At 39.0% G+C, this 13482-nt stretch overlaps 1 protein-coding gene across 2 annotated transcripts in view; it reads left to right on the top strand.

The window, feature by feature from the left end:
* LOC150105231 (spondin-1-like) overlaps positions 1 to 13482 on the top strand; it is a 716059-nt gene that overhangs the window by 196983 nt on the left and 505594 nt on the right. For both annotated transcript variants that reach the window (XM_090395547.1, XM_090395546.1), the window contains exon 4: positions 5958 to 6031. In XM_090395547.1, coding sequence (XP_090251673.1) covers positions 5958 to 6031 — 74 coding nt within the window. The remainder of the gene's footprint in view (positions 1 to 5957; positions 6032 to 13482) is intronic.

The raw sequence follows: 13482 nt of genomic DNA, 5'->3' as shown, positions 1-13482 counted from the left end.
TATAGAAACATAACCACAAAACCACCACCATCTATTATCGTCCTTAGATAAGCTCTATAAAGCTTTGAGGAAGAAATCAGAAATGCCTCCCAAACTATTATTATTATATTAGCTATTCACAGAAAAAAAAAAAATTCTGTATAATCATTAATCATCACTGTTAATATTAGAACATGCCTGTAAATGCACAATACAGAGGCAAAGAATGTTATTAAAATTCTTAACTGAAATCCAATGTAGAAAAATTTGTAAAATTCTACTAAAGATAACTATTGTATATATATGTGTAAATATTTTAGCAATGAACAAAAATATTATTTATTAAAAAAAAGTATTATTATTATTTAAAAATATTATTAACTCGCAAGTATCTGTTATTCACAATTGTAATTTTAATTTATTTTTAATTTTAATTTTAATTGTAATTTACCAAGCTATTTTAAACCTGGTTTTACTCCATTTCCCAAGTTAGCAAACAAGTCAAGTTTGCACCTGCAAGTATTGCAAGTCTAGCTGATCCTGCACGTAGTGCAAGACCAAGGCAACTCATGGTAAAAATAGAATAAGCTCTGATCACTAATCTTAATATTTACCCTTAATGCAAAGCACATCTCCTGGAGGAGATGTATGATGCTTTGTATTAAAGACAAGGGGCCACTACCCAGACCGGTTTCGACCTTTATTGAGGTCTCATCAGCGGGAGCCAGGCTAGAAATACCAAGAGTTTAGTAATACAGAGCTTATAAGTATTTTACCAGAACAAGTTACCATAAGGTGTTTTAAGCTTATTAAATAAAAATCTCAGGAGGAGATATAAATGTAGAAAGTATTTTACCTTGGGTATAATAAACATTAAAGATACCAAGCTATTTTTACCAACCTGAAACATAGTTCAAGTCTAAAGATGGTAATCTTCAGACTTGAACAATGAGTTGAAGGGCAATTCAATGATTTACAATGAGTTGCCCTGGTGTTGTACCATCTTTAGACTTGAACTATGTTTCAGGCACAAACTTAAAACGTTTGCTTATTTGGGATTAGGAGTTAAATAACCAAGCTTATAAAATTACTTCGTAACCCTAATATATATATATTTGTTAAAGATACCAAGCTATTTTAAACCTGGTTTTACTCCATTTCCCAAGTAAGCAAACAGACAAACAAGTCAAGTTTGCACCTGCAAGTGTTGCAAGTCTAGCTGATCCTGCATGTAGTGCAAGACCAAGGCAACTCATGGTAAAAATAGAATAAGCTCTGATCACTAATCTTAATATTTACCCTTAATGCAAAGCACATCTCCTGGAGGAGATGTATGATGCTTTGTATTAAAGACAAGGGGCCACTACCCAGACCGGTTTTGACCTTTATTGAGGTCTCATCAGTGGGAGCCAGGCTAGAAATACCAAGATTTTAGTAATACAGAGCTTATAAGTATTATTACCAGCCACAGATACTCAGACGCTGGAAGAACCAGACGACTACCAAACGGTGAGCAGAAAAAAGCGACGAAAAGAGACACCACCCGAAGAACTGGAACACCAGCCAATGGACACAGTGGCACAAATCAAAGAACCAGTCCCTGCCGGTAATCTTAAGAGACAAAAAACAATGGCCAACAATTTTGGTGGCCATGAGAAACTCCGAGATTAAATTCAAAACAGCCAAAAACTCCGACGAAGGAGTCTGTATCCAGCCCGAAGGGACATCAGACTACCGTCGGCTAACAAAGTTAATGGACGAGCTAAAGACCCCATACCACACTTTCGAATTGAAAAGTGAAAAAACCTAAAAGTTGTCATCAGAGGACTGGTAGGAGAAATTACGTCCGAAGAAATATCCATCGACCTTAGATCTCAAGGACTGGAGCCTATAAAAATATCAAGAATGTACCTGGCAGACAAACGTCCCATGCCACTGGTTCTCATGGAAATTAGTAAGGAACAAAGAGAGATTTATGATCTCAAAACAGTTTGCAATCTCAGGATTAAAACAGAACCACTCAGAAAGAAAGCAACAGCAGGACAATGCCATCGCTGCCAGAGATATGGGCACGCACAGAAACTGTGCAGAGCAGAGTACAAATGTGTGAAGTGCAGGGACAGTCACCCTACTCACACATGCTCCAAACCACGCACAACTCCAGCCACATGTGTAAACTGTGGCGGCCCACACCTAGCCAACTATAGAGGCTGCATGATCCGCCCAGATAACCTGGTAAGAAACAGAAAAGCAGGCACTCCACCAGCTCAAAAACGTGTAACACCTCTTGAAGAAGGTATCTATCAGCGAACATCACACAGCTCATATGCTGCAGCAGTCACCTCAAAGGCTAAATCAGCAGAACCTATGCCCAACAGTCAGAACACAGCTGCTATCCTAGCTGCCACCCTAGGGGAGATGCTAATGGTTTTCAGCAAGACCACCCTCAATCAGAGTGATACAAACAAGTTCTTAAAAAACACTCAAGTCATCTTCATAATGATAAGCAATGAATAATACACCTGGTTCAAACAACTTCATACAGATTGCATTTTGGAATGCCAACAGCCTAAACAACAAAATCCTGGAACTACAAGAATTTACAGCAAGACATAGAATAGACATCCTCTTAATCAACGAGACGCACCTTCGGCCCTGCAACAACCCCAAACTAAGGAACCAAGCACTACTTAGGAATGACAGACTCAATGCCAGAGGAGGTGGAACGGCTATCTTTGTCAAAAAAGACATAAGATACAACGAGATCAAGAAGACAAGGACTGCACACCTGGAAGAAACTGGAATTGAGATACACACCAACAATGCAGGTAACCTAAAGCTATATTCAGTCTACAACCTTCCAGGCAAACCACTACTAGCCTCGGATCTCTCCCAGCTCCTCGACACAAAGGAAGCAACAATTGTGGCAGGAGACCTAAATGCAAAACATCCTGCATGGAACAGTAGGAACTCCAACAACAACAACAACGGGAAGAGCCTACACACATTCGCTATGACAAGAAACATCATCATAGCAGGTACCGCCGAACCAACACACTACAAACCGCTGGGAAGACCTGATGTGCTGGATATAGCCATTTTTAAGAACACCTCGCACCAATTCCAGTTACAGGTAGTCAATGATCTTAGCTCCGACCACAATCCGGTACTACTAAGCCTAGGCGGGGAAACAGAAATCATCCCCAGGCAGTCCTCCACAAATTTCAAAAAGCTGAATGCTACTCTCCGCAACCTCACAGGACCCATTCCAACCATCTCCTCACCTAAAGAAATAGATACAGTGATCAGAAAACTGGAAAGCACAATCCAAGCTGGCCTAGCAGCAGCTTCCACTGTTACCACTCGAGCTCAAGCCAACCTGCTCCCAGAAGAGATTCTAAAGCTCATCCACAGCAAAAACAGGATCAGACGCCGTTACCATACAACACTATCCCCCAGGATAGACAAGAGCTAAACAGGGCAACAAACCTAGTCCAATATGCGATCAAAGATCACAAGAACTAGCTGTGGGAGAAGAAGCTAAGCTCCTTAAACACCAAAGACAACTCATTGTGGAAAATGACTAAAGCCCTTCGCAGCGACCACCCCAACATTCAGCCAATCCAGGGAGAAAGGGGCATGGCCTACCAAGGAGATGAGAAAGCAGAAGCCTTCACGGATGCCCTGGAACTGCAATTCAGCCCAAACTATGTGCATGCGGACTTGCACTTCATTGAAAAAATACACAGGCATGTCCGCAGTGCACTCCATCAAACCAGCAGCCAAGAAAACACAAGCTACGCTACACCAAAGGAAGTACACCAAATCATCAAGAGCCTAAACAACAGAAAGGCTCCAGGTCCTGATGAGATTTCAAACTAAACCATAAAAGCACTCTGCCCATAAAACTCCCCCATAAATCATTCACAAACTAATAGCTGCAAAATACCCACTAAACCTCACCAAAATCATAGAATTTGATCTGAAAGACCGAAAATTTCAAGTTAAGCTACGTGGCCTCAGATCCTCCATGAGAAGCATCACAGCAGGTGTCCCGCAAGGCTACCTCCTATCGCAGCTACTCTTCAACATTTTCATCTCAGACATACCAAATACAGCATCAGCCACCATGGCTTTCTATGCAGATGACATGGCAATACTGACCAGATCACTCAAGCCACACTTAACCACACAATGACTACAAGACACAGCAACAAATCTTGAAGAATGGTTTCAGAAATGGAGGATAGATGTCAACGACGACAAGAGTACGGCCATACTCTTTATGAGAAGGAAAGCAACCCACCACGGAGCAGTCACGATGTTCAACACTGATATCCCATGGCAAAAAGAAGTAAAATACCTGGGAATCAAACTGGATAACCGACTCAGCTTCAACCCCCATAGCTCACATGCCTGCAACAAAGCCAACTCAGCAATAGCTCAACTCTACCAGCTATTCAACCGAAGAAGCAAAGTCAGTACAGAAAACAAACTAACAATATACATAACAATCATCAGATCCATACTAACGTACGGATTGCGGGCATGGAGCCACACCTCCCCCAGCAACATCAAAAGACTACAGGTACTACAAAATAAATGCCTCCGAATGATCTTCGATGCCCCGTGGTTTGTTAGAAATGCTCTCCTCCACCAAGACGGAAACGTGCCAGACATACCTTCGTATCTTAACCAGACTGCTGCCAAGTACTTCGCCCAGGTATCACTCCATCCCGACCAACTCATTCATGATGCATCAAATTTTGATGAAAACGACAGATGGAGACACAAATGCCTGAAGACAGCTCTGATCATCGCTTCAAACGATTCTACACAGCCCTAATTTGGGCGAGCCATGTGCTCAAAAATTTCTCGTTATCAATAATCACAATCTAGCAATGAAGAGATAAAAATCCAAGGGATTGACGTCATTCTCGCCATTTAACAAATCTTGGTATTTCTTGCCTGGCTCCCACTGATGAAACCTCAGTAAAGGTTTAAACCGGTCTGGGTAGTGGCCCCTTGTCTTTAATACAAAGCATCATACATCTCCTCCAGGAGATGTGCTTTGCATTAAGGGTAAATATTAAGATTAGTGATCAGAGCTTATTCTATTTTTACCATGAGTTGCCTTGGTCTTACACTACATGCAGGATCAGCTAGACTTGCAACACTTGCAGGTGCAAACTTGACTTGTTTGTCTGTTTGCTTACTTGGGAAATGGAGTAAAACCAGGTTTAAAATAGCTTGGTATCTTTAACAAATATATATATATTAGGGTTACGAAGTAATTTTATAAGCTTGGTTATTTAACTCCTAATCCCAAGTAAGCAAACGTTTAAGTTTGTGCCTGAAACATAGTTCAAGTCTAAAGATGGTACAACACCAGGGCAACTCATTGTAAATCATTGAATTGCCCTTCAACTCATTGTTCAAGTCTGAAGATTACCATCTTTAGACTTGAACTATGTTTCAGGTGCAAACTTAGGAGTTAAATAATCAAGCTTATAAAATTACTTGGTAACCCTAATATACAATATCCCCAAGTTAAAAAAATTAATTATATATATATATATATATATATATATATATATATATATACGTGTATATATAACTATTATTGTATCTATGTATGTAATTTATCTGAGAAATAATAAAATGTCAAAAATATTATTGTTATTATTATTTTTATTATATGGTATATCCAGCAGTTAAAATACAAATAATCTATTCTATGTGAAATATGTGTTCTAAATTTCTTCTTTATACTTGCAAATTACATGTATAAAAAGAGCTGTTGTGTTTTTCTGTCATATGAATGAATATTCACATGTGGTCAAAATTATCTATAAATAATAGTTTACTTTTGATGCAATCTTAAATTTTTTTTAAAGTTGTTTAATTAATATGATTTTAATGCATCTTTTTATTTTTAATTGATTGATTAATTTATTTTTTATTTCTCTGAAATATAGGGCCACTGTTTTGGAAAGCAGAGATAAATGGTATATGGATGAAGGAGGATTGACAAAAGTTCTCTGTGAACAAGGTAAAGTTATTCCTTTTTTTATTAGGATAGTGCTTTTTTAAATAGCACACAAATAGAAACATCTTTGCACAGTTATTATTAAATAACTTAGGGAATTAAAACAACGTAGATCCGAATATAAATTAAATAATACTTTAATAGATATTTCCGATATTTCGGCAATGTCTCATTGCCATTTTCTAAGGAACTTAACAAAAGGCAGGAGCACAAACAAGCTCTAACAATATAGTAACTGGAAATGAAGATATGAAGCTATCTTTCTCCTAGAAGTCCTGATGGTGCCCTCTGGCGGGCTAAGTAGGCATTCTTGGCCGTTGGGCTGAAGGTCTGCTGATGTATGCCTCCCAAATTTGGGGCAGTCGCATACAACCAAATTTGTTGAGGTTTGGAGAGTTTCTTAGGGCAGAGGCTGATTCCATAAATAATCTTTCGAATTTATATTTGCTCCGGTGTATTATTTTTGCTTTCTTCCACCGTATTCTGTGGCGAGTATCCAGAGCATGGTCTGCAAGACCAGAATGGCTATATTTGTAAAACTGGATGTAGTCCTTGTGTTCAGAAATTCTGATATTCGCTGTCCTGCCTGTTTGGCCAAAGTACGACAGTTTACAACTGCAAGAGACCTGGTATACACCAGGTAGGTCTAGGGGAAGTGGTTGGTCTTTGGTAGAGCGGATAAGGGATGCCAATTTTCTGTAAGGCCTGTAACAGGAGGTGAGGTCATGTTTTTTTAGAATTTTGGTAATTTTTTCTGAGGTGCCTCGGATGTAGGGAATGATGATGGATTTAGAGTAATCTTTTTTGTGGAGGGGGGCTGTGGTTTGTAGGTTTTAATATTTTTTGGATTTTTTTGGGGGGGTAGCCATTGGCTGAGAAAGTGTCTAGGATGTGATTTAGTTCAGTGTTAAGGGCTATGTCGTTAGAACAGATTAGTTTAGCCCTGTTGTATAGTGTTTTTACCACTCCATATTGTTGTGAGGGGGGGTGGTGAGATTGTTGGTGGATGTATCTGCCTGTATGGGTGGGTTTTCTGTAAACTGAGAAAACCAAAGTGCCATCAGGCTGGCGGGTGACTAGTGTGTCTAGGAAGGGGAGGCAGTTGTTTTCCTCTTTTTCCAGGGTGAACTTGATTCTGGCGTGTTGGTTGTTTAAGTGTGTGAGGAAGGAGAGGAGTGTTTCAGAGCCATGTGGCCAAATAGCGAACACATCATCAACGTAGCGAAGCCATATGGTTGGTTTTTGTGGGGCAGAGGCTAAGGCTTTTTCCTCAAAGGTCTCCATAAAGAAATTGGCTAAGGGTGGGGAGAGTGGTGAGCCCATGGCTGTCCCCTCTATTTGTTTGTAGAATTTTCCCTGCCAAACGAAATAGCCTGAGTTCATTGTGAACTGAAATAGGGCTGAGATATCGGGAGAAAATTTAGCTTGGATTAGCTCTAAAGTTTCCTTGAGTGGGACATTGGTGAATAAGGAGGAGACGTCGAAGCTGACCATTATGTCATTATGTTGGAGTGTAAGGTTTTCTATGCTGGCTTTGAAGTGGGCTGAGTTTTTTATGTGTGATGGTGTGTTGCCAGTATAGTGTGTGAGCTCTTTGGCTAAATATTTAGCTAATTTGTATGTGGGGGAATCAATGCCATCCACTATGTGACGTAATGGCACATTTTCTTTATGTATTTTTGGGAGTCCGTAAATACGGGGGGGTATACAGTTAAACGGTTTTAATCTGTCGGTAACTTCTACAGGCCAAGAAGTGACTTTCTTAAGGAGGCTGTGAAGTTTTCTTATTTGTGAGTTGGTGGGATTGTAATTGATAGGGAGGTAAGTAGCCCAATCTAATAGGAGAGCATTCAGCTTACCTTTGTAGTCCTTTTGGTTAAGTACTACAGTTGCATTCCCTTTATCCGCTCTGGTGATAACTAATTCTTTATTATTTCTCAATTCCTGTAGGGCTTCAAATTCCTTGTTGGATATATTGGTTTTGGGTGGTTTTGCTATGGAAAGGACACAAGCTACATCTAGTCTTACACTGTTGGCGATTTGATGTGGAAGGTGGCGGATTCCTCTTTCAATCTGGATCATAATATCCTCACTTGGTATTTTTTTGGGAGCAATGGCGAAGTTGTGGCCACGTGAAAGCACGTTGAGAGCTTCAGGCTTCAGGGTGACTGAAGAAAGGTTGATTACGGTGTTGGTAGCAAGTTCTGGATTGACGGTGGAATTCTTTTTTATTAATTTATCGAATTTCTTCATCTGTCGGCTTCGTATCTTTTCAAACTCTTTGTCTGCGGAGGTACACGAGACGTCATGTAAAATTGTCCACAGTTCTTGATTCAAAGTGCACAAAAGTTCCTCTTCGAGGGTACGAATAGCTTCGTTAATTTTGGCTAAGCCTAACCGCGTGGCGGTGATCTGTTCGCGTAGTAACGCGTAGCTAGCGCGGTTGTATATACGGAGCGCTTTTTGCGAAACAAAACGGTGCTTCAATTTCACACAGTTCGGGATTACCTTGTTATCCCGGCATCGTTTCAGGAAAGTCAGACGATTTAATTGTCTTGACAGCTTCATCTTCATTTTACCATACTGGCGAGCCTTCCGTGTGATAGTATCTCCGTGGATGATGTTGATTCTCGTAGATAGGCTTATACGTTGGTTATGCATTTCTAAATAACTTAGGGAATTAAAACAACGTAGATCCGAATATAAATTAAATAATACTTTAATAGATATTTCCGATATTTCGGAAATATTTGAATGAGGAAGGACGTAGGCATCTGAAGAGATCACTGCTCTGAATGGGTCAGTATGTCCGAAGGAGGATGGTAGCAGGGGTGGCCTCTTGTGGGAATGGGTACGTGGGAGAAGGGGGGACAACATCAGGTAACAGTGAACCCAGTGGGGACTAGAGGGGATAATACTGGGTATAGAAACAACGGTATTTATATGCTATATACTAATGCCAGGAGTATCCGGAATAAGGGAGAGGAATTGGTGTCGCAGATAGCATTAGCTTGGCCAAAAATTATTAGGATCACTGAGACGTGGTTGACAGAAGAGGATATAATAACAGGACTAGAAGTCGCTGGGTACAGCATTTTTCAGCAGGATAGGAAGGGAAAGCGTGGTGGTGGAGTACTGCTTATGATAAGTGACGACCTATGTCTTCTAAGAGTGGAGACTTTGGAAGGCAGTGACACTAATAATTTTGAAAGCATGTGGTGTGAAGTAGAGGTGGGCAAGATAGTGTTGGATCCTACTTGTTCTTAATCTATACCTTGGATCCGACATGATTACAATTACGATGTTCTTAATTAATTGATAAGTTGTGAGTTAATTTCTAATTCAAATATAGAGAAAATTTATATTTATAGACTGCGCCACTCTATATCTGGATTAGTTCAAGAATTGAAGATAAATCAACCCTCATCAACTATTACTCCTTAAAATATATACTGGCTGAGTGTATTTGACTTACATAATTTACCCACTTTGGTTCGAATATTTTATGAATGGTGCAGTAAAAGAGATTCAGGCAAAATACAACTTTAGATTAACAAAACAAATATTTAATTTAGGATCACAATTTATACGCATGAGTTCAAATCACTAATTAAGATACTACAAACACTTCAGCTCTTCTGATAATACAGTCATACAAACTCTAACAAGATAAATCTGTTATCTCTATATTACAGACTTCTCACAGTTCCTTAAGTTCCAAACTACAATAAAATCGCAGTAACACCGCTTTACAAGTAAACACTTTCAAATTTTCGCTTCAGTTAATCTTCGCGATAGCTACTGTTAACATAAGGAAATTCTGGGATGAAACTCACACACTTCCAACTAAAGGTTGGAATAATCTTACCGATAATCTTCTATCTTCATCAATTTATACACAAACACTTTTTATAACCGCAAACACTTTTAACAGTAAACATCACTCATTAAAATAAATCTTCTAAGCATTAACTGAATTAATTCACGGCACAATACATATAATCAGATGTTCTTGTATGAAGCACTACTGATCACTCTTGAATTAGGGCAATACACAATAATTCTTTAACTTGGGGTTTTATATGTACAGATGTTCATTCCTCCGGCATTCAAATAATTCTTTAAGCACTATAATTCTAAACACCACTATCATTAAACACAACTCTGTTGCCTCTATTTATTCTCTAGTTACTTCTTACTATGCTTCACGTTTCAGTGTGTCCTTGAAAGGTCGGCCCTGAAAATAAATCTCAACTAAAATATCGCTAGTCATTCAGTAGTCACTCAGCTATCTTCCGTTGCTTTATTTGTTATTCAGAAACTTATTAGCTAACTGCTTCTCAACTTGTAGACTTTATTTAGTTGCTTGAGTGACTTGCCGAATGCCCGATTCCAACCTAATGCCAATCCTTCTCTCTCTAATAAATCTCTGATGCTCTAATCTCCTAGTATATTAATAATTCCAGCGTTCGTCGCTTATATATCTCTTTTTTTCCCTAAATTGCTTACGTCATTTCTTTCTCAAACTCTTCAATAAACCTCACGTGGTGTTCCAAAACGTGCTCGCTCTCTTACATACGCTTCCATGACAACAAAACAAAATATAATAAAATTGAGCTATTACATAACGTTAAACTTTACAAACAGGAATAAATAGAGAATATTTACATTTCAAATAATGTGCAGTTAAATTATCAAATACAAGTTCTTATAATATTAACATAATAATAATTAAAATAGCTTAATAATATTTAATACAGTCTTATCACTATTAATACATATATCTTTGATTAAATAATTAGCTATTAGACAAAATTAAAGTAGTTATATGAATATTAAAATGTAAAATAAGTTGTTTACATTAAATAATATTTACAAGTCTAGCCTTTGTGATGGAAGATCATGTTGGATTCTGAAACAAATAATAATTACTCTAATCTCTACATAATCAGAATCCAACAATAGGATATTTAGTAGGGCGTTGGAGACCAGGAAATGTTGAGACAGTTGAGCGTGGCAAATGCAAGAAGAATGATTGTTATGGGAGATTTTAACTATAGTAGTATAAACTAGGGAGAGGAAGATACATGTAGCAATAAGGGAATGGAATTTCTAGAATTCTTGAGGGACAAATCTCTTAGGCAACATGTAATAGAGGGAACAAGAGTTTTGGATTCAGTTATAGCATCAGAAGAGTTGATAATAACTGAGATGACATCTCTCCCACCAGTTGGTGAGAGTGACCATATGGTTTTGACTTGGAGAATGAATAGACATGCAGGAGTCTCAAAGAGACGGGAACGTATATGGAATTATAAGGCAGGTGATTACAGTAGTCTAAGACGTCAACTTGGGAAAGTTTCATGGAGGGAGGAATTGGAAGGCAGGGATATCATTAGTGCATGGGAAATTATGAAAGAATATTTGTTAGCAGCAATGGTAAGTTGTATACAACAAGTGAACAAGAGGACACAATTTGGAGTAAAGTGGATGACAAACAATATTAAACAATGTTTAATATTGTTTGTCATCCAATATTGTTAATATTGGATGACAAACAATTGCATGCAAAAAAAGAGGCTGTGGAAGAGATATAAGGAGACAGGTGAAGAGAAGATGCATGAAGAGTATAAGACACAGGCCAGAAGAGTGTTTAGTATTGTAAGGAAGACAAAACTGAAATATGACAGTAGATTAGCCCTAAGATCCAAAGAAAATCCTGGAGAATTTTTTTTAGATATGTGGCCAGTAGGAGGAGAAATGACCTGTGGAAGAATGATATTGTGCAATAAAATGGGATTAGAGTGACTGATGCAGAGGACATAGTAGAATTGTTCAATGAACACTTAATTGGAGTATTTCATCCCGGAAAAGTCAGTTTTAATGCTAGAGGGATAGGGCAGGTTTGAAGTTTAGAGGTACAGGAGGAGAGTGTGTTTCAAATACTGAGTACTTTGGATGTCAGTAAAGCTGTGGGACTGGATGGTATTTCACCACAAATTTTCAGAAATGTGCTAGGCAACTGACAGTACTTTTGTCCTGGCTTTTCAATGAAAGTCTGGCTGTGGGAAAGGTGCCCATGGAATGGAAGGAAGGTAAGATAGTGCCATTGCATAAGGGCAGTAGCAGACTGGACGTGTCTAATTATAGGCCAGTTTGTGTGTCATCAGTAGTTAGTAAGATCTTGAAGAAAGTGGTGAAGAACCATATACAGCATTGGGCAGGTGAGGGTAATGTTATCTGTGAGAGTCAACATGGATTTGTGAAGGGGTGCTCTTGTTTTAGCAATATGCTAGTCTTTTATGATAAAGTCACAAGAACATTAGATGAGGGAAAGTCATATACTGCCATTTTCTTAGACTTAGCAAAGGCATTTGACAGAGTGCCACATTATAAGCTGATGCTTAAGTTGCAGCACATGGGTCTAGATGTCAGATTGGTCAACTGGATTCAGGATTGGCTGTCCGATAGGTATCAGAGAGTTGTATATGGTGGGGCAGTTTCAAGGAAGCAGAGGGTTACAAGTGAGGTCCCACAGCGCTCAGTATTGGAACCTATATTGTGTAACCTTTATATCAATGACTTTATATCAGTGGATTGCAAGGGGATTTTCAGTTGTTTGCAGATGATGTGAAGCTTGGAAGAATTATTAGTAATAGTGCAGATGCAGTAGCCCTGCAAGAGGATTGGAATTAGCTAGATAGATGGGCAAATGAATGGGGTGTCGGTTTAATGCAGCAAAATGTAAGGTCTTGAGGTTTGGGAAACATCAATGGGACACTGCATACTCTATAGGACGAGTTATACTGGAGGAAGTAGGGGAGACAAGAAATCTGGGGTTGATGATTGATAGAAACCTGAAATTTAGGGGACATATTGCAAAGGTGGTGAAGGTAACACAGAGGATTGCGGTATTAATGAGAAGGACACTGACCTGCAGAGGTAAAACAGTTATCATTCAGTTGTATAAGACCCTGATCAGACCACACTTGGACTATTGTTCTTAGATTTGGTCCCCAGGATTTGAAGGGGATAAATTAACTGTGGAAATGGTACAAAGGCGGATAACAAAGAGGGTTTCAGAACTGTACAATGATAGTTATGAGGATCGGCTGAGGGAATGTGGGCTGCAGAGTTTGGCGGATAGATTGAGACTTTTAAACTGTTGAGAGGTGGTTACAGGGTTGACACTGGGGAGTTCTTTTGCTTGGTTGAACAGTGGGAAGGAGTGATGAAAAGAGGCCTTCCGTGGAAGTTAGTAAAGGAAATTGTGATGAAGAGGGTGAGGAGTGGTTTCTTTGCATGGAGGGTGGTTGAACCATGGAATGCATTGCCTGATGGAGTTTTGAGAGCGAGAATGGTAAATGAGTTCAAGGAGTGGTATTGCTTTGTGTTTCTTAGGGGGGGACCTCCCCCCTTGATGAGTCTTGATAGACTTTGTGTTTCTTAGGCAG

This window comes from Typopeltis vanoorti, chromosome 7 (assembly GCF_054136105.1).
Source record: "Typopeltis vanoorti isolate ZY-2024b chromosome 7, IOZ_Tvanoo_1.0, whole genome shotgun sequence".
NCBI classification, from domain to species: Eukaryota; Metazoa; Arthropoda; class Arachnida; order Uropygi; family Thelyphonidae; genus Typopeltis; species Typopeltis vanoorti.
Note: the sequence above shows the minus strand (reverse complement) of the source record. Positions and strands in the feature narration are given on the sequence as shown.